At 44.5% G+C, this 22010-nt stretch overlaps 2 protein-coding genes across 5 annotated transcripts; one reads left to right on the top strand and one right to left on the bottom strand.

Annotated features, from left to right (window-relative positions):
* Nucleotides 1–957: 957 nt before the first annotated feature.
* On the bottom strand, nucleotides 958–11297 carry LOC108091598. Of its 3 annotated transcripts, none has more exons than XM_017190872.1 (5): nucleotides 11139–11297; nucleotides 8693–9012; nucleotides 7332–7421; nucleotides 3667–3838; nucleotides 958–2218 (listed from the first exon to the last, which is right to left on the bottom strand). In XM_017190872.1, the coding sequence occupies exons 2-5, from the start codon at nucleotides 9005–9007 to the stop codon at nucleotides 1095–1097; spliced, it is 1701 nt and encodes a 566-aa protein (XP_017046361.1). In that variant the 5' UTR covers nucleotides 9008–9012; nucleotides 11139–11297; the 3' UTR covers nucleotides 958–1094. The 3 variants fall into 3 exon arrangements, with proteins under 3 accessions (XP_017046361.1, XP_017046364.1, XP_017046362.1); XM_017190875.1 differs by having other exon boundaries at nucleotides 7332–7418; XM_017190873.1 differs by lacking the exon at nucleotides 11139–11297 and adding an exon at nucleotides 10329–10375.
* A 1463-nt stretch (nucleotides 11298–12760) lies between these two features.
* LOC108091713 lies at nucleotides 12761–16070 on the top strand. 2 transcript variants are annotated; one of them, XM_017191054.1, is made up of 4 exons: nucleotides 12761–13247; nucleotides 13326–13394; nucleotides 14528–14650; nucleotides 14747–16070. In XM_017191054.1, exons 1-4 carry the CDS (start codon nucleotides 13089–13091, stop codon nucleotides 15671–15673), a joined length of 1278 nt encoding a protein of 425 aa, XP_017046543.1. In that variant the 5' UTR covers nucleotides 12761–13088; the 3' UTR covers nucleotides 15674–16070. The 2 variants fall into 2 exon arrangements, with proteins under 2 accessions (XP_017046543.1, XP_017046544.1); XM_017191055.1 differs by lacking the exon at nucleotides 14528–14650.
* The last annotated feature ends 5940 nt before the right edge of the window (nucleotides 16071–22010 follow it).

The following is a 22010-nucleotide window of genomic DNA, read 5'->3' as shown; positions in this document are numbered from 1 at the left end:
GCAGTCAGATCATCTCCTCATCAGCGGCGTTGAAAAAAGTGTCGTTGGCGAAAATATTTAATTTATTTTAACTATGCACACTTTTTCGATTGTGTGCGGTGCCGAGTGCAGTGGCAGTGCATAAGATGACGATGAATATGATGATGATGGCTCATCAAAAACAAACAGGCGATAGTGTGGAAAGGCTGCAATGCAAAAACCAAAAACAAAAAAGCTCAAAAAAAAAAAGATGAGGATAATAAAAACGGGCTTGCTCTATTTGCCCCGCATACATGTTGTTATAGCGCTGTGATTTTTGTTGTATCAAATTGGAATTTTTTCCTTAAATATGGTAAACATCGATGGCGCCGAGATTTATGTGTTGCGCGGCGTTGATGAAAATGACTCGCCGCTGCATTGACCGTGTTTACTGTTTGTCAGACAGGGCAGCAATTTACGCCCACGCGCAGCAGCAGAGGAGCAAAAAACATTAATTTGCATGCAAGTCAATTATCAAGAGGCAGCAAACAGACAGCCGCTAGTTACCACCGATGTTGCTGTTGTCGGCTTTGGCTGCAAATATCAGAATTATTTTTTCACCGCAACGAAAAACAGTCCGTCCTTTCATTCACCAAATGAGATACACTTGATATGGCATATAGAATACAAAAAAAAACGCAATCATGGTTCAAACGAAGGCTTTCTTTTGATTAAGGTAGCCATACAAATGCATACCTTTAATTTATTTACCTCTTTTTTGAAGAGCATCCAAAGGTTTCCAAAGGCCCAACTCCGCTGCTCACCTGCCTCGACTTTCAACCTGCCAGGTCAGCACATTTCTAAATGTTTTTATTAATTAAAAATATTGCAAATTAAACACATTTCCAAATTGCGTTTTGCATTTTTCGCACAGACACGCGCCCAGTGAAAAAAAAACGCAAATATAATTCACAAAGCATACATTTCTATTTTATTTTTTTAAGTTCCGTTTTAGTTTGCTGCTCTATCGGTACTTTTGCAGAGAGCCAAAAAGGGAAATCAGTTCGGGGTCTTAAAGCTAATTAGATTTAACTACTATGCACTAAACTTTGGGACCAGTCTATGTTAAGCGGAGTCTACCTTCTCTCGATGGTCACCTCGTAGTTGGCAGCCAAATTGCGGCAGGTGAGGAACTGGCCGGATGCCCTAATCTCCGGCCAGCTGCGCCGGAGTGAATGAGCCGGTCCCCGAAACTGGTGGCATTGTGTCGCGATGACTGACTCGAAAGTGGGTCCTTGTGGCAGGTCCTGGTGCCACAGGAAGACGGCGTGCTCTCCGTCGCCGCTGCCACCGCCACTGCCACCGATCTCAATGACAGCCAAGAAAAATGTGTGCACTTTGACGTGGCCCAAAGTGGACGCAAAAGAGTCGCCCTCGCTCAGCCGCAGGCATGCCACGCCCTCGTGCGGCAACTGGGGGCGCACGTGCAACCGCTCGCCGAACGTGCCGCAGACTTGCAGCACCGCCAGCCGGTGCTCGGCGCTGAGATGCCGCAGCAGCTGCCACTCCAGGCGACCCATTGACCCCGGATCCAGTGCCACAGCCTGATTTACTCCGGATGCCGGCGCCTGTTTATGGCTCCCCGCTGATAAGGATGCACCGCCTCCGTCGCTGGAGGAGGAGGCGGAGGCGGAGCAGTCCCTCATCTCGACCGTTGACAATTTGTTGCCCAACGGCTGGCCGAAGCTGTAGCTGCATGATTTCCCAGTGGGGCAATGATAATTTTGATACTCGCCGGAGCCAGAGCCGTCGCCCACCTGGTCGCCATTATTTATGGTGGTGGCCGCAGCTTCATCGCACCGCAATCCGTCTTGATCTCGCCCCGCAGTCCGCCAACTTTTCTTACTCAACTTTAACTTTGGTTTAACGAGCATATTGTTGTGACCTCCGACCGAAAAGTCCTCGCCGGTCTCCCGGTGCTGCACTTTTATCAGCGTGCAACGCTGCAGGACAGCCTCCTCCTCCTCCGCCTCCTCGTCGTGGCTTTTCCTCCTGATTTCACCGCCAGTTTGGGCACTCTCCTTTGGCATCTGGGGCTGCGCCGAAATTGCCAGTTGCCTGGAGATTTGCTTGCCGCACTTCTTGCCCGAACTCGACTTGGCCAGCGCCATTTTCGGTTGATTATGATATTCATTTGTGCACTTGTTGACGCTGCTCAGTTTTTCATGGCCCTGGGCCGCAGTCACCTGGTTGGACTTCCCTGAAAAAAGAGCCGAAAAAAAACTATTAAAAGAAAGTCCTGCGGGGAGTAAACTACGAAATGTAAATATAATAAATACAGCCGGGATATCTAGTCCTAGTTCGGAGGACATCCCTCTCCGAATTCCACGCACAACTCGCAAGTTTTCCCGGAGTTGCAATTGTCCATTTGCGCTCGTTAGGATTTCGACCCAACTCTTGACTGCAAAACTCCCAAGAAGTTCAAGTGGCAAATGAAAATAGAAAAAAGTAAATAAGTCTCCACGTCCCTAGTACATCTATATAAATATGAGCTTGGAAAATCCCGGCAAAACATAAAGAATGCACACTTAATGTAGAAGCAATAAAAACGCACTAAGCACAGCATAAGCTGGGTAAAAACAAAGCTCAAGACCCCGAAGTGGGGAAAAGTGGCAAAAAATGAAGACCAACAAGTAAAAACAAATGCAGACAACGGCGGAAAATTCTGTTGCTGCTTGTTACCTCCGCTGTAAACTTCACTCGAAGTTAAGTTGGCGGACACAGATTGAAAATGGCAACAAGGGCGGCTAAACTTTAAACGAAGCCGCCCAGCTGAAAGCAACAACAACTGCAACAACAATAATAATAATAACAACAACAACGATGGGTAACACAATGCTGGCAAGATGGCAGTGGCGTAAAGCGCAAAAAACTTTAGCAATTTATGTTACATAATTACGCTATAAAAAGAACAACAAGCGAAGATGAGCCATTGCGCTCAATTTCAAGCACTCTTGACTCCGCTCCGCTTTCTCGTCACATTTTTCTTTCATTTGCGCCGCCTCTCGGTTGAGATTTAAGTGAAACATTGACACTTGCCGCCGCCGAAAAGTTTTCGGCCCACCAAAATGGGGACTCGGAACCAGGATGCTGCCAATGGCATAGGATATATAATATAGAGTAAAGCAGGGCGTGGGCTAAAACCATTGTTTGGGGTTCTCATATTCCGATAATCATATCGGAAATATAATCCTAATACAAAAATTAAATCTGTAAAAAATTAATTAGAAGAGATGAGTATTAAAGGGACAAGCTAAACTTCCTTTAAATTTACTAAAGGGCTAAGCAATAAATAACCAAAAATAACATGATTCGCAAACATCTAATTCTGACTTTTAAGGACTTCCTTACTTAACAAGCTCTTAATTTATTCAAAAGCAAAACGAATTTCATGAACTAAATTGTCAAGCTGTTTCCTATCAATATTTCAAGCTCGAAGAAATCTGTAAAGAATGAGCCTTAATAATTGGCAAAAACCGAATCCCATACCTCTGTCCTTGCCACTTAAGGAGACTCCCTAGAATTCTCAGAAACGGACTGAAACGAACAGCTGTTGCCTAATGACAAGGCTAATTCGGGTATCGTTTTACGCAGATTAAATAGATAAAAGTCGCGAATACACGTCCTTAAAAGCCGGCCAGCACTTACCGCCGTCGCAGGGAAAGCTCTCCGCGAGCAACGTGAACAATTTGTCCGACAGCAGGCAGCGTCCTCGTGGCCCCAAAGGAACTCGGCACACAGGACACTTCACGGAGCGACTGCGGCAATTATTGCAGAGCACGTGTCCATTGCAGCACTGCCAGCCAGGTGGTTTGATGACCTGATTTCCGAGCGGGGGAATAAAGGAAAAAAGAAACGAGAGACGAGTTCGGTGAGTGTGTGTAATTATTCAGGAGGGGAATTATTTCAATTAATTATAAATATCATGGCCATCGAACCCTCAGGACCCCAGGCAACTGCAACTGCAGCTGAGCTGCCTGATTGCTGCACTATTATTTTCCCAATTGCATTTAAACAAAAACCAATTCTAGTCTACGTACTTCGTAATACACAAACGGAAACTAAATTTGATTATTGCCCACATTTGGCCCTTGTCTTTGCCCCAGGAACTTGGTCTCCTTAAGTTTAACATGCAGCTCCGATTGCCGTTCTCAAATCGACATGAAAAATGTATTATATTCGCAGCGCTGTGCGCAGCAAGCTTTCCATTTAAATTGAAAATCAAATTGAAAATATTGCAAGCGGATTTAAAATAATACAACTGTGTTTGATGCGCACCCAAATAGTATTGCGCATTTGAAGTCGGTCCCTCATAAATGCACAAAAACAAAAATGCAATGGGAAAATGCAATGCGAAAAAAGTGAAATACATAAATGCGAACACGGGAAATAGACTAAAGGACTGGGGAAATTGTATCGATATTCGGCCATCGCTTTTTGTCTCTGCCTCTCTGTATGTACGTGTACTCAGCCAAAAACTGTTGTAAATATGCAGGCGAACATAAATTTGCTACGAGCTGAATAAAGAAACAATTTTTGCACAGCAGCTTTTGTACTTTTTACTACGTATTACAAATGTAAAGCGATTCGATTGCAATCTGACCAGATAAAAACACCAAGATAAAGAACACGGTACGGCAAGAAAAAGTTATGATTGCATCCCCATTAGCGTATAAAAATCTAATATAATCAGTACATTTTCAATGGAAACTAAAGCTTTTAAACCGCTCCCTACCAAAAATAACATGTAGATATTTACTTATGTCAAATAAACACGCTTTTTATATTAATGGAGATTTGATATTCCAACTACCCTTTCATGTAAACTGCGAGCAATATCTGATATTCGCTTTAATGGCTGAATGCATTTCAATGCCCTAACATTCTAACATGTCTGGCCAACAAAATCCGTAGGGATTTAAAGAACGTGCACGTGTGCCAGATATTTTAAATGTTACTCGTCTCTTATTGTTTTTAATTGGCTTAAATGGCATGAGAAAATGCTTTTAATTTTAATACCCCCGCATGCATAAACAAAGACTCCAATTAGTGATAGAAATCAATTAAATGCAGCTGAGCGAAAACAAAACTGGGGAAGTGGAAGTGGCAGTGGCAATGGCGGCGGAAATGGACAAGGCCGAGTGGTTTTAGCCCACTTTTCGGCATCTGTCGTCGAGTAATCGAAATTTTCGAAGCACGCTTTTAGGCATGTTTAAGATGGCTTCAACAGTACACTATTGATTCGATTTCGGGAACTTGTTTGCCAGTTTGGATTAACAAAGTGGCCGCAGGACCGATCGAAAATGAATTAATCATTTTGCCATCGAGAGTTCAAGCTGAGCTGTTTGCTTGCAAAATTTATGAAAATTAAATGGCCAGCAAATTTATGCATATTTAAATGGAACAAAAACAATTTTATGCCCGATTTAATGTCAAACACGGAGAGGCAGAAGCAAATCCTTATCCAACTGGATGCAAACTAATGCAGGCGATTAGCATTGAAGGGAATCGGAGCTGCACAACTATTGAAAACCTAGCAAAACAAAATCCCTTAATAACTTAATGGACTTGTGTGCGTGTTTGCATACATAAATACGTAAAATACGTAAAGGAGATGGACGGCACACATACTGGTGCTCATAATACAATATAATGCCTGCTCCGTGCCGGAGTAATAATGGCCAAATCCGATGGCCTCCCCTCCCCTCCTCCTCCTCCTCCCACTTGCTTCCTGGCAACTCAGCCGCAGGACGGAGCAGCATAAACTGATTTCGGGTTAATAAACAAATTATTCAGTGCAGCTGCAAGTGGAGTTCAAGCTGCTCTGTGTGTGTGGCCAACTCGCTCCGAAGGCGTTGCAGCGTGGCCGTGTCCAGGATATCCCAGGATATCTCTGGGATATGTCCTTGCCACACCCTCCACCCCTCCACTCCTCTATTCCCCGTTGCTCCTCCTGCTCCCTGCACATGCTTAATTTATGGTTACACACTGACACTCCAGCACTGAGCCAACGAGATCTGCTGCAGGCGAGAATTTCGTTTGAAAATAACTCTGCATTTTTAATGGCCAGAAATGAGAAAGGGAGCAAAAGGGGGAGCGTTTGCTCTGCTCACCGGTCTGCACACTCTTTATCTTGTCTAATTAATTAAATTTATGTTTTTGCTGACAAGCTGGGCATAAATAAATTTAAAGCCCGGCCCTCGCCAGCAGCAGCTTTAATTTAAATGCACATCGACATCGAGCTCTGGGCTCTCGAGTCTCAGCGTTGAAGCTTCAAAAACAGCAAAATCAGAAGCTGGCCCGCAGCCGATTGACACGATTATTCACACTGACTTCCGCTGCCGCCGACCCACACACTCGACACACACTAATCGTCAATATTTGATTTTTAAACGACATAATCAATCACAGGCTCCGCTGTGGATGTATATATTTTGCAAAACTAATCAAATCACATGCCCGGGCAAACATTTATCAAAAACCTACTCGGATATAGGACAAAATAAAATAGGCAAGCAGCCGCTCGAATAAAAAACTTGGCCTGGCAACATAACCGACGGCTATTAAGTGCCAACATTGGAGAGCCGGATCGGGCCATGTGCGTCGTTTGAGTAATTGAGTCAACAATACTCCCGTACCTGGGCGAAGGGAGTGGGGGGCTTACAGGAGGGGAGGGGTGGGGGCACATGGACGTGGAACTAGGGGCACGCAATCACCGGCAGCCCGACGTTGCAAACTTTATATACAGTCAAGTGATTAGCAACAAACTTGCGCAGCAAAATCAACGCAGGCCCGGAAGAGAGGATGGCACTGGGATTGCCAATGAAACAGGAACTGCACTGAGAGAAAATAATCAGCACTTTACAACCTTATTCAATTCACAACTCAAACTCCGAACCTATCTAAAAATAGTTTCAAATTATAATTTCTTTCCAAAGATAAACCAATACTTAAAATGGTTTGCATTTGCTTAAAAAACAAACAACATTGTTTATATACCTTGTATATCAGCTATTTTCTATAAACAAACTCCAATCATCTTTATATTTCTTATAGTCTATTATTTTTCTCAAAGTGCGCTTGACAGCAGCGGCTCACAAAGGCAAACAGGAGGCCAACTGGCCCAACTAAGTTTTGAGCGAGTTGGGTCGAGAGTTCGAGCCCAGCTGAGTTAGATAATGACGAACTAAAACTAAAGCCAGTCAGCCTCATCGATATGCAATGCACATGCAGGCGGTTGGATGTCCTTATGGTCCAGCATCCCACCCTCATTTCTCATCCCCCATCCCCCGATTGCCCCATATTCCACTTACCTCGAGGCATACAGGACACTCCAGTAATTGGGAAATATGTTGCAGGCATGTTGCAAACTTTTGCAGCGATTGCTGATTAATTCCATGCTGCTGCAAAAATAAAGAGAAATAGAACTGATTAATATAAGGATTCCGCTTCAAGGTTAAACGACACTCTAAGGAAATTAAATCAACACCTGCATTTAATTTAGTTTAAATTCTCGCCATGGCCCAAGTTTTCGATAGTATTATGTTAATAATTCACGCGACTTTGGCTATGAAAGGCTTCGATTAAAGCCGATTTTCATTCAATTTGCATTCGATTATCAAAACGACTGGTGCTCAAATTCCCATCGAAAGGGCCGCCTGCATTCGAAAGACGCATTACGTTCCATGGCCGAATGCGGTTGCAAGTTTAATCTGTTTAACGGGTCAAACTGGCACACAGTGTGTCAATCATGGCTCCCTCAACTGATTGAAATGGACTTTCCCTGCCAACCACCTGTATGTGCAAATCATCCTGGCTGGTTGACCGACTGGCTGGCCTTAAATTTCGACTGTCCACAGCGAGGACATTTAGGTCAATTGAATTGTAATAAAGTACACATAATGTGTCAAGAACGAAATTGCGTTATTTCGATTCAATTGCATTTAATAAAGTAAACAGCATCTTGGTCGGCAGATAAACAATTTACAACGACACTGTCGCATGGACGCCGACTGGACATTAGTATGGTTGAACGCCTCGGGGCAAACCTCAGGATCTCAATTTACCTGCACATTGAAGTGGACCAGAGCTCTGACTAATGTTCAAGGTTGTTCGTTGGCTTGCTAATGGGAAATAATAATTTCAAAGCTCGTTAAAGTAAACTTAAAACTTGAAGAAAATCGGAGCAAAATAACTTATTCATGTGCTACGAAAAACTACAAATGTAATCTCATATTTATTAGCATACATTAATTTAACCTTATGAGCAGGTTCATCCCAATAAACTTCAATTTACGCAATTAACTTTAAGTGAGTAGTATTCGATGGCCAGTCAACTACAATTATGTGTGGTTATGGTTGAGTTAGTAGGTAAAGAGTGGTTTTGCATTTTTTTTCTTACGAGTGGCTACCTTGAATCGCGGCTTCACTCTTGGGCCGTCAAACTGCAATTGGCAGCCTTAAGCCCACAATGCGGACCAACTTGCAGCGTCTAATTACTAATTACTTGAAACCAAACCAACAACAGCAACAGCAGCAGCAGTGATTAAGCCAATCAGTATTACGTAACGCTCAATGGCAGACGAGCATGTAAGACAATGGCCCATTTAAGCGGCACTCGAATAATTCCGGGCCAATTAGGCCAAGAAAACAGGTTGCGCAATCGTTTACTCACCACAGCGTGCGATGCCTCCGCAGGATCCTCGTTCGGGGCAACATTCGCCTGTTGGCGCCACATCATCAGGGTGACGACCTCCGCTCCGCTCTGCCAGTGATCCTGCAATCGGCTGGCCAGCTCACTTATCCTCAGCCCGAGGACATCGGCGCCATTCAGTTCGAGGAGCGTGTCGCCCAGCCGAACGCCACCCCGCTCCGCACTCGACTTCGCCTGCACCCCGCTGACCCATGGATACGGATCCCAGGGGGCACGACTCAAGTTGAGGCCCAGGGTGCCATTGGCACACGCATATATCGTGCACAACTGGAGCATCTTGGCTGGAAGAGGGAGAGTTCAAATCACAGAATTAATTTACAAGGTCACAAGCAGAAGCCAACTGCCTTGGCCAACATAAATTCGGACAATTTTCAACACTTCAGCAGCAAGAAACGCACACACCCTCCCTCATCTAATTACCGGGGCTATCACACACCTATAAACACACCGAGGGGCTTTGAAAAATGTTGCCAAACTGTTTTACTTCGTTTGTCAGAGCAGCCAAGATGCCCCAACCTAGTTGACATGCCCATCACGTACGAATTCGCATTTATTATGCCACCACTTAAATGTGAGTGTGTGTGTGTGTGCTTCGAAGTGTGTTTGAGTGTGTGTGATTGGGGCGAGCGGAGTCCTCTGATTTCCAGCACTTGGCTCATTTGCACCTTTTCGGCCGGCGATTCATTCACCTTTCGGCAGCTGCCTCGAAGACCAATTAATTAGCCAGAAAGTTTGGTGCCAAGTGGCCGTAATTACGCATACGCCACGTTCGCCAGGCGTAAAATTTGCTCACATAAATCAAAAGTTTTCCGGGCAAGCCGGAAAAAAGAAACCTCAAAAAATAGAAAGGGTTTCTTGAAAACTTTAGGCCCCAACGAAAATCAATTAAGCCACCGTGCAGCCGGAACTCATTCAATGTATATATAGTATATTGTAAGAGCCAGAACCCAGCTGTTCTGCCAACTGGATTCTTTCGCTTAGTCACAGGCATTGTCATTAGCCATTAGCCGTCGAAATCGAAGTGGAAGCCATGAATTGCGTCAGATTCACGCGACTGTCAGTTTAGAAGATTCTCGCAGAGAAATTGATTATGTTTTCTGCACTCCAATCGCGGAGTGGATTGAGAATTTATAGCTTCCTACCCAGTTGTCTACGCACGCGGATACAGATACTCGTATACGCGGATACAGATACACCGATGTGAGTGCGAGTACGGCAAACTTGTTCAAATCACTTCACTTCACTTCTACTGACATTGGCCATGAAATCGCTATGACGTCGGTTGTTTGAAGTGGGCACAGCGAGAAGTAAATAAGTTATTGAGCAGCAAGCTCAATGCTCGACTGGCCCTCATTCAATTATGCCTTATCCCTTATCCCTTGTAAGGGCAATCGAGAAATCCATTTAATTATTTTTATGAACTAATGAGGGCTGCACCCACAAGAGAAAAGCCACCAACCGCAGCAGCAGCAATTGTTTTTTGGCCCAGGCCAATGAAGCGCATCACTTGGCGAACAATTACGCAATGTCAGGATGGCTGCCCCTGGTAACGCTCCAATTAGAGCCCAAACTTAATTATCAACCGCAATATTTATACCGTAAAGTTAACGCTATATATAAGATTTTGCTTTAGAGGAAGCGAACCGAGCTTAGACGCGTGTGAATTGCAACTGACTGCAGCACGCAGTCGCCCGAAGGTAATGCACATTGCACACAAATTGCGAACCGACTTGGCCAAGTGGCTCACATCTTGGCCGCCGCTTGCCGCTTTCGTTTTCAGTGTATTGAGTCAGTGGCAAAACTGGCGAAGCGAGACTAAAACAAACTCACACGAAAATTGCGTCACAGTTACACGAAAGAAACCGCAAGCGGGCAATAAGGCAAAAAAAAAAAAAAAAAGCGCCTGAGACAGAGACCCAGAAACCCCAAAGCGGGCTAAAAAGTTGCGCATGCGCCATTGACGCTGCGCTCTACAATTAGCCGCCTGGGATCCGAATAAAACTCCAACGCTGAGATTGCCGTGTAAATTCGCAATTGAACGTGATTCGCTTTCTGCTTTGATTTCGCACAGTGTGTGTGGGTAAAAATTTGCGCAAGCATTGCGTATACGTATGATTTATGCGCTGCTCTTGCCGCGTTTCTAATTCAATTTAGACCCGTTTGTTTGCTTTGGCAGTAGGAAATAGAAGCAAACTTGTTTGCCGCTTTTAATTATGCGAGTATCCAGCAAATGCGTTTATAATTGTCCGTTACACTTCCGCGTTTATTCGCTTTTGGCTTAGATTAGATTTGGTTCCGTGGGGACCTTGACCTGAGACAACGTTAACCAACTTGAGTTGGAGATTTGGGGTGAGCGTAAGGTCAGTTGGGCCATTAGGGCTCGCATGGTCTGTTAACAATTACACACCGGTTTTCTTCTTCGTTGGGACCTGCTGTTTAATCGATTTTCACAACTCTCGGGCACGCTGGTTGGTTTATTTCGATGCGTTGGTTGTTAACTTTTTGGCGCCGGCGCTTCGCACTTCGCGTTTGCTGGCGGAACTTGCGGCGCATGCGCACTTCACTGACTCCGAGCTGCGAAGAAACTGATGCTCGGCTTCTGCACAGCTGACCAGCAGACCTATAAACTTGGCTTAAACACCAGCGCCACCTGCCGTCAGAGCTTTGCACTAGCTGGCAGCGAGCTTTTGAACGGTTTTTCAAAATCTTCTTACCGCAGACATACGAAAAGTTAATAACTTGAGAGACGGAATTGCACTTGAATCTGGCCATTTGCCTTTGGGCCAGGCCTAATTGCTGGCCGATTAATAAAAGTCAATTACCTTCGGGTGGGCGTTCGAGAAACATGAATTTTGATGTTATTGCCTGGCCAAGTATTTGGTAATTTTGACATTGCTGACGGCTTTTCGCTGCCGGACGGCTTCTGTGGGCCACTCGATGCCACATAAATTCAGCCAAATCTAATTGAACTGGCAAATTGAAAAGCCAAAAACGAAATCACACACCACAATGCTGCCAGGGTCAGTATTGCTGGGCGCAAAATTTAATGAAATTACCAATTTCAATGCTATTTGGGCAATGTTTCAACCGAAACAGCCAAACTGAAATTACCGCCTCAATGGCAGTTAAACTGGCGATAACAACAAAAAGCGAAAGTCAAATGGATTGCGATGGTTTGTTGGCCATGCCATGCCAAATCCAAATCCATTTGTCAGCTGCCAATTTCCATCAGTTATCATTGTTAGGGTTAATGGACGAGCTGGTTTAGGCCCGTTTATTTATTTAGGGCCCCATTGTTTATGTTTATCGCGCCCTGACACCTTTATGTAGTGTCTCGTTTGTTGGTTTAATTTCTTCGGTATTTTAAATAACAATATTTTGGTCCACTTGCTCGCCGGTCAATTGACAATGCGCTGCCATTTGGGACTGGCCAACACGCAATTAAGCTGAAAAATAGTGTTGTTTATTTTCAAAATTTAATTACAAAGTCGCAAAACTTTTAAGGTAAACAAAATGGAATTAAACTGATTAAGTTCCGTGTACATTACGGCTAATAGCGATTTTATCTGATTACAATTTGTGTTGGTCGCATCCAAGCTGTTTAAAAATACAAATTAATATGTGTGCGGTGTAAGTATTAGTTCTATTATTTATAGTGGATTTCTATTATTATTAATCTGATGGTAATTAAATTTTTAAATAAATTATTAAATAGAAATAACTTGTTTGATAAGGGAGATCTTTTTTAACATGTGTGTAAATTACTCCAAGCATTTGAATATTTGTGTGAAATGTATATGACACAATGCCCAAAGTATTTTTATGTCGTTTGTTTATTCATTTGCTATCAATGTGTCACAACGGCTTTATAGCGCACCCAAAAACCGCTGCCAGCCGAAAGTTTAAATATTTACTTAGCGTCCCAAGACTAATTTTCATGAGCTCAACTGGCTGTCAGCATCGGATCTCCGATCTCGGATCTTGAATCTCGAGTTTCTGGCCCTGGTCGCAGTCACAATTTAGGCGCCGACAACTTACAACACTCGGCGTCCGTTGGCCCAAAGCGGTCGAGGGGCAAGTGGGGGTCAAATGGGTGATGCTGGGAGCTGCGAGCTCGGCTAAAAGCTGAGGCCAAAATGTTTGTCGTAGCCGATTGCGTCGGCCCAAAGCGCTCAGTGTGCTCGAACTGCTCGGAAACTTTTCAGGCAGCCCACATATCGCCAGTTGGCTCGAAAACAAAAACACACACGAAAAACAGTTTGCCAAGCGAGAGCGCCCGTTGAACACGTCGCTCGCCAGTCGCACTTGATTTTGGTCTACTTCGTTTTAAGTGCCAGCGCGAGTTTTCCCGCCGAAGATGAGGAAATCGTGGGGAGGATTTCAGACCCCACTCTCTGAGAATGGAGAAGGTGCAGTCAGCTCCTCCGTTCGGTTGGTGAAGATCCCTCGGGCCGCTCCCTCGATGGAGAACTTCGGATTCCAGCTGACCCGCAGCAAGTGGGACCCCTATCCCTGGGTAACAAAGAAGCGAACCTTTGTAGGTCCCGCCCTCCGCTAATGCCAATCCCCTATCCCCCTCCCTTCAAACTTACAGGTATGCGAAGTGGCCACCGGCACACCTGCAGCACTCTGCGGCCTGAAACCCGGCGATTGCGTTCTGGAGGTGAGTAGCCCAGTATCTAGTTAGTTGCCACCGTCGTTTTGCAGTTCTTGCAACTGCAGATAGAGGCTTTGGGATTATATGCCATTACAGTTCAAGTGCTGTAACTCTATCTACCACAAGAAATCGAATTGCAGTTGCACATGTTTATTATGAGTATTTTGTAAGGCAATACTTTTCTGGGTTCTCCTGCTTTCGAAGAACCAATTGTGTGAAACTTAGAACACTTTTAGGGAGGCACAGTTTCTACAAATTATATAGATGCATATAATTTTAATATAGGTATTTTGTTTAAACATGTAACACACATTGTTCCCTTGAGATGTAATAACTCCTCGTAGTGAGAAAAAATTTTAACAAATTTGTTTTACAAAACCAATTATCTCAAATGTGAAAATCTTTTCTTATGACAACAATGAGGTACATTTAGTTGAAAATCCAAAGTCACATAATTTGTTTTAAATTCTAAATAAGTTCCAATAAGTTATATTGTTATTTTGTAAATATTTAAAACTTAAGGAACTGGAAATTTTGGGTTCGATCCACACAAGTTTGATTGTAGATCTAAGCCTGGACTTTGCAGTTGCTATTGTAGCTGTCTTTGTTGTTCTTCGTGGATATTGTTTGCTTAAAATGGCAACGCAGTAAAACTTAATTGCTTGGCATCGGCATTATTCAGTGTTTTTATCGGTGATGAGGCACTTGAAACAGCTGGTATATGGAAAACCTGCCCTATACAAGCCTAGCACTAATGACACAACGCGAGCGTAGTTATTAATGCGGCTAACTGACGGCAAAGATTAATTAACGCAGTGCAAATATTTAAAGCAAACGAAAGCGAGCGACTTGCAGTTATCAGATAACAGATTCTTCGGTTAACAGCGTGGGTTAACATCCGTAAGCAGTGCGTGCCAAGCAAGAAGCAAGCAGTGCTCGGAATTCGAAAATGTGCTTGCCATATTTGTCTTAATTATTTGTTTTCGCCTTAGCTAGCAAATATTTAGAAACCTGATATGTTTTCGCTATTGCAGGTCTTTATAAGAACAACAAAATTAATTGTTTTAACGTAAATCGTTAAGATGAAGTACTCAAACGCCAGATGTTTGCCTGAGAATGTAATAATGCCTTATTTCTAGGTAAATGGTCAAGATGTTTTGGGCCTGCGAGTTGCTGAAATCGCCAGAATGGTAAAAAGCCAAAAAGAATGCGTCACACTTCTCTGCTGGAACAGTGAGTGTGAAAAGGACTGTGATAAGAACGTTAGTGTTTAATATAAAACGTTTAATCATTAATTAATTAATCTTTAATCATTATTGAAATTATAAAATATAACAAAATGTTTTGGAAACCCACAGAGCATCTGCTGTGCGCCCATGCCAACAAGTCTGCGACGCCTGTCCCTCATCCTGGAGAGCATCCTGCGCCTGGTGGAGTGTCCTGTCTGCGGAGTGACCATCTCTCCTCCGGCGATGCAGTGCCAGAATGGACACATTCTCTGCGTGGACTGTCGCATCCGCTCGGAACGATGTCCTGTCTGCCGGGACTTTTACACTCCCCGCCGGGCTCTGTTGGCGGAGCAGATTTTCCTGACCATCGCCAACGCCTTTGAGATGTGCAACACGGAGAATAAGCTGCGGCAGAAGCTCTTCGCCGGGATAACACGACCAGTCGGACAGCCGAACAGGATAAGCGGTCAGGACACCTGGCGAAAACGCAGACCGGTGCTGCCAACGAACAAGTTCCTAACAAAGTTGCTCGAGGGAAGCGCCTACTCGATGGAGAACCTCTCCCCCTCGAATGCCGCCACCCTGCTGCGAACTAGTTCCACCGATGGCTTCGGCGACTCCAACGAAATCTCGGCCAGAACATCACCAGTGACAGCCACGCCCCCTGGAAGGACAACAATGCATCCCACGCACGACGGCCAAGTGGAGCATCCTTCATTCCCGCTGAATGATTTACAGCAGGAGGGATTTGAGCCGAGTGCCGAGGGCGTTGACGAGGAGACCGCATCGGACAGTGGCCACAACTCTGCCGCATCGCAGCATCCTTCGCCGTCCTGCGGCACACGAGCCGTCAATGAATCTTCGGTGGAGACTCAACCCCCTCCAATTCCCCCTGTCACTCCGAGCCAAGATTTGCCCGAGCAGGTTGTCCAAACTAAGCCGGCCTCGCTCTTGTATCGCTGTCCCTGCGAGCTGCAGGATCCACAGGCTGCGAATCCGTCAAAGGACCTCCTCCACCAGAACTGCTGCTACAAATCCGCTTTCCGTTTGCTTTGAGACCGGCTCGCTTGCTCGGTCATCTCTCAATCAACTGCATCGCCTTATCAGTGCCGCCACTCCGCCTCCTGTTTTCCTTACTAATTAAATTAAACGCCAGTTGCTCGGCCAAAGTTGCTTATCGCGCAAAGAAAGGAGCGCCCGGCAAAGGAATTGAATGGGTGTTCGAGTCGGACAAAGAGCCACGAAGGAGATGCAAAGAAGTTCGTCCGGACAGGCAGCCAGCCATCCAGCCATCCAGCCGTCCGGCAAGTTGGCCAAGTTGAGTTCTAATTTAATCACTCCTGAACGCTCCAATGACTTTGTGTCATTTGGCGTCAAAGTTGCGCTGCCCGATAATGAACCTCCGGCAGTCTGCATTGGGGGGTTTATTTGACAGATGCATGTTTTAGATATACACGGGAAATAAATATAAATTTTTTTAAATCGATCTATTTTATTTTCTTATTAAAAAAATATGTTTATTTTTTACAATGCATAGTTACTTTTTACATTGGTTGATTAAATCCGAAAATAATTACCAATTTTTAAAAAAATAATTGAATACTTTTTCAAGCTGAAAGTTTTTGACAGTGCAGGCAAGTTATGGCTGCATCCTGTGCCGCCAGCGGCAGATGCAGGTCAATCAGGAGCGAAGTGAAGGATGTCGGACAGCCGCGTAATGAGCTTTATTTGTCATCGGGAGCAGGCTTGGTTCATGGGGCGTGGAGCTTGGAGAGTGGACCGTGGACCGTGGACCTGTCCCGTCAGCGACCGTAATGACAGCCGCAGTCGGACAGCCATTATGCCGGTCGTTTGCCGTTTAATATTGATGCAAGGCTCCGGCGGCCGAGGAGGCACCGCGTCATCCGGGAGCGGAGAACGCCAGCAACAGGCTCCGGTTGTCCCGGCTGCTCCGGTTTGCTGTTGGAAACCGCACTCTCATCGCAGCAGAATAGCCTCCCGCTGCTTCAGGACGAAGCCGGAGCTGCTATGAAAGTGTCATCAAAACAGGAAGTGGCAGTTTAATTTAAGCGCGTTAATTGAATTTTATTTTCTGCTTTGTTGATGCCCCGGACAAAGCCCCGGCGAAGACCAAGTCCGAGCAAGAGTCCGGATTCGCGTCCGGTTGCGAGTGCGATGCGGAAATTGATTTGCTGCTGCTGCTGCTGCCGCTTCTGCTGCTTTTGCTGCTGCTCGGTTGCAATTGTGAGGCAGAAATGGCCAGAATGGCCGGAATAAAAGGCCGTATCCCGTGGCTTCGTCACCTGGCAGAGTCGGCAAACTTTAATTACAAACTTCTATGCGGCATTATGCATTCTGCTCCTCGTCGGCTTTTCTGGGGGAGAGAGAGTGAGGGGGAAGCCAGTTTAAATTGCTGTTATTGTTGCACTTTGCACAAGGTCTTTCGCCGCACACAGGCTCAGCCAGCCACACACTTTCTAATTGCATTTCATTATCTATTGGAAATTACAGCGATTTCGAGGGTCGATGATGGCACCGCTAATGGCAACCGTAACAAGAGCTCCTCCACGTGCAACGCAATTAATTTCGCTGTCGCTGTTGCAAGTAAAAGAAATCGCTGCGAGAACCGCGACAAGTGTGCTTCTTTTTTCGCTCCCCCGCGGCGCCCCGCATAATTTGCAGGGGAAAACCCGAGACCGATCTATTGGTTGTTTAATTAATGTGAAGCACTCATTATCGAGTGCAATTTACCTTGGGTAAACATGGTGCTCGCTGCTTGGATGGGTCCTTAAAGCATCGCTCCTCTATCGCCTTTCGATTTGCATCCTTGGTCGGGTTGTTTAAGTTCTCGTCTTGCATCGAAATAAACGGCTCTTTGGGGCAAGTTTTTGGGGCCCGGCTAAGTGGTAATGGCCAAAACAATAAATTCACTTTGGAGCGAAATTTCGCTGCCACGCCCACCCGAGCACTTGCCGCACAAGTGGAGGTCACGTCAGTGCACCACACGGCGTATGAGTATGGGTATGCGTAATGCACTTGTCAAAAAATGTGGTATAATATTGGAATTAAGTTGCTAACATGGAGTGCAATATTTTCGTTAATAAATAATACCAATATATTAAATGTACTATTTTACTATTTAAATTTGCTGAACATTTTTAAAAGTTTTAGGAGCTGAGCACTTTACCATGCAATTTGAGCAACATAAAGGTACATTTTGTTTTAATTATTGGGACCTTAAATTTAAATTCCTTCCTTAACCTTTTAAGGTGTTTTGATAGAACTTTTCTCTCTGTGTAGCTTATCAGCCAGCAACAGAAACAGTCTGCATAGTGTATGTATAGCTTAGCAACAATGTGACCGCCCCAAAGCGAAGGAAAGTGTGCAACAATTTGGAGAATCCTTCCCTTTTCGGCGGCGCAGCTGTTTCGTGTGCGGCCGCAACCTTAGAAACTTTCTAACGAGCATTTTTCAATGCCCCTGCCGCTGCCTCCCCCCTCCCCCCTCCCCTTACGCCCCCCTGCGATCTGCCGCCCCTTCGGCGCGTCTTTGTTGTTGCATGCCGCTGGCTGCCGCCTGGCGGGCTGTTATTGTTATTGTTTCTTGCTGGCAAACAACATGTGCGGTTGTCATAAATTTAACGCCAAAAGAGCATTTTAAGCAGTCAGCCAAAGACCCCCCGGCAGGGGACTAAGTCTTCTAATTACTCCGAGGGAAAACTTTTGGCGAAAACCTCCGTTCGCAGTCATGATTCATGTGGGCATCTCAGCGGTGCTCTCTGTGAAAACTTTGATGAGTCGTCGCCGGAAAAGCGGGAAAGCGGGGCGAAAAATGCCGTTTGCCATATGCAGCCGCTGCGTGCAGAGTATTTTCATTGGTGTATTTAAATTCGTGCGTTCGAATATTTGAAGCTGACCGCGCAAATGGAAATTATTTATTTAATTTAATATTAAAAAACGTGCTGTGGCCATCTTTTATTGCATTAGTCGCCATGAGCTCGGCACCGCTTGGGTGGCTCTGTAAAATATGGTGCGCATATCTATCTGATTTATTCAATTTTTTTTCGTCCATTATAGTGGGTGTTTTATTTTGTTTTTATTGTCGCACGCTCGCCGAGCTTCTGGCCTCCCCAAAGAAACTTAATTACGGTTGAGCGACGTCGCAAGCGCCTGATTAAATTAAAATGAATATGAATTGCATTCGCGTTCGCATTTGCACTCGGATTCAGATTCAGATTCAGATTCGAAATCGCATTCACGGCGCCTGTAAATAGGCAACAAAGCCATTCGACTGGCGACGTGTGACTGACACATTTCACACTGGGATTGAATTAATTGAAACATCGCCGGGTGTTTTAATCGAAATCCCGACTATGGCTGCGATTACCCTAGAACTCGAGTTTCCGTTCGCAGAACAGCAAATTAAACAATTTTCGTAGCGAATAATACACAGACCGCAAGATACATCGCACAGAAGCCCGAAAAGGGGCAGTCCTGGATATTAAAATTAAAATTCCATTGATTAGAAAATTGTAAATGCATGGAATTTCAGGATATCGCTGTGTGGCGATCTTTCGATTTGCATAATTGCGAACCAAACCGTCGCAACGCACCGAAAATCTGAGCCACAACAGCTGCAATGGGCAGTTAGGTGGTTGGGTGGTTGGTTGGTTGGGTTTTCAGGTGGTGCAGATGCTTATCGGGCTGTAACTTTGCACCAACCGGTGGCCACTGCCCATAAATATCAAAAATTCTAACACATGAACGGGGAACGAGAAAGGGGAAAAGGGAAAATTCGCAGGTGTGGGAACCCGCGAATCCGCTCGCTTTTTGCATCCTGGCAGGGGACTTTTTAATTAAAATAAAAACGAACAGCAAGGGGCAGCAATGGAAATGCCACATAATTGTCGAATTGTTGCCACTTGCCACGCGTGGTTCCATGGGTGCCATGGGGCGGTGGGCGTGGCCGTCCAAATGGGCGTTTGCTGATTAACAAAAATAAATTGTGAGCGAGACTTTGGCATAACAATTACTCCGCCACATGTGGGTTTGTACGATGGCCATTTTCATAAAACTTCCTGCATTCTGTGTATCTGCTCTTTTTGTTTGCGGATGTTTTCGTTGAGCTTGTAAATATTTAGCTGCCGTCCGCGTGTTCGTACGCCAACGCCGAGCTGCACAATTTTTGCCCTTTAACCTCAAAGGCAAAAAAATGAAAACTGAATTTTGGACCCAGCTAAAATCGGGTCTGAAAGTGCGCCAGAAGCCAGCCAATGACCACTTGTAGCCCTCAGCAGGCAGTCCAACAGACAATTTTGTGCCCAGGAACTGAAGGACCAAAAAGCGGGTGTATTGGTTTCTGTCAAACGTTTGGTAACAATTTTCTAATTAATTTATTGGCTTTCACAAGGTGCAAGAATGTTTTTAACAACCTAAAAATTGAATTGAGAAAACTACTAAGTTTTATGTTGATTATATTTCTGAAAAGTTGATTTGGAAATTATCCCCAACATTTTGTCTGGCTCTCTATAAAAATGATCTACAAAATTCATGATTTCTTTCTGAGCGGGGTAGAGATTTCAAATTTTCGAGAGTCTACATCCCTGAATAGAAGCCAAGTAAGCAAGCAAAAAACAAAAAAGCAAAAATCAAGCCGTGGCTCATGTTTTATGTGGCGTATTCCGTTGTGTACTGCCGGGCTGCTTTTAATTGCTTTACATTTTTGTTTATTTTGTTGACGCTGTCCCAGCAGTTCCGTGTTTGCCAGTGTGTCTGTGTCTGTGTCTGTATCTGTGTCTGTGCGATTGTCCCTGTCTGTGTTTGCGGGCTGTAATGAAGACCCGTGTCGGTCTGCATATTAACTGGCCCACTTGCAGCATTTTTAAATGCATAGTGCAGCAACATGCAGCCCACCGCCCACAAATCCACCAACCCTAAGCATTTTAGGGCTGTAGTTGAACAGCAAAAACAGAAACGAGAATGTCGGGGGGATGAGGGGGATGAGGGGCTTTGGGGGCATTGCGGCTGTGGCAAGTAAATTTGCGCACGGCTTTCATTGTCTGTCATAAGCATAAATGGTTATTAATATTAAAGTTCATAACGGGCAATGTTAACTGCTCATTTAACGGGGCCATGCTTCTGGCCACTTTATTTTTGCCTCACTGCCCGCCGGGCCAGGGCCACGCCCACTCGGAGCGGCATCCGCCCACCAGCTCATTGATATGTTGGCAGTTGTTTACACATTAACAGCCCGCTGTGTGCCATGACCATAGCAATTTCCAACCAGTTAACGAAAGAGGCCATTCGAGCCTTATTAAGTCGCTAAAAATGCATTGGCAGTGCAACATTGTGGGCGGCGAGTGAGGTACATAAAGGTTTAAGGCTTAATTTGATCCATTTTAATGAGATACGGATTCCCGCCCTTCGTAAATGTCCATTACAGGAAGCTGCGTTGGATATTAAATCAAATTAGGCAACGTTTCGCGTTGATTCAACCCCTCGCCCATTCGCCCAACTTAACGATTCAGTGACCCCGACCAACTGCAATCAGTGCGCGACCTGAACCCAAATTAATTTAAGACTTAAGCCGATTTTTATGAATTTTATGCGCAACGCAAATTAATTCGATATATGTAAACAAATAAATGAAAAACTGAGAATGTGTTAAAAGCGAATAATAAATTAACTATATAAATACATTTGGCTCTCTGGCGTTGTAAATTATTTTTTGAATGCACAGCAATTAAGTAAAGTCAGACGGCGAAACATGAAACGGAAATCCCAACATGTTGTGCATGTCTGCCAGTCCGATATCCCGCATACAGGACCAGGTGTGAGATATATATAATCGAAAACGAATGGATATGCGTAATCACGGGGCGTTAACAGGAATTATGTATTCAGCAGGAGATTTTTAATTGGCTATGATCGATTTTCAAAAAGCCAGGAGGATAAAATACGGTTTTAGATGGATAAAAACATTACCTGTCAAGTTCACTTTTTACAAAACACCGATTTATTGGTCGGGAAATAAGTATGAGTACTTTTTAGTAAAAATATGAGTTCTTCTCAGAGTTTTTCGGCGTTACTCAGCTAAAAAGTTCCTCACAGATTCCAACCGGACTGGTTATTGCAGCGGACTACCTAAGCTAATGATCCATAACACTTTTTGGCGGATTTAAAAAAAAAATAATTTTTTACTCATTTTCCGATATTTTGTTAGGGGTACGTACCCTCATAATTTTTTAGAAAAAAATTTAAAAAAATTTTTTTAGCTGTGCATGGGATTGGATAGAAAATGTTGTTACAAGTTATCAGATTTTTTTAAATTGTCTTGCTATAGAATTGTTAAATAAAATTGTCAGCCAACTTGTGTTTCCAAATAAAGCTGCGAA

The sequence above is a fragment of the Drosophila ficusphila genome, unplaced genomic scaffold (assembly GCF_018152265.1).
Source record: "Drosophila ficusphila isolate 14025-0441.05 unplaced genomic scaffold, ASM1815226v1 contig_791, whole genome shotgun sequence".
NCBI lineage: Eukaryota > Metazoa > Arthropoda > Insecta > Diptera > Drosophilidae > Drosophila > Drosophila ficusphila.
Note: the sequence above shows the minus strand (reverse complement) of the source record. Positions and strands in the feature narration are given on the sequence as shown.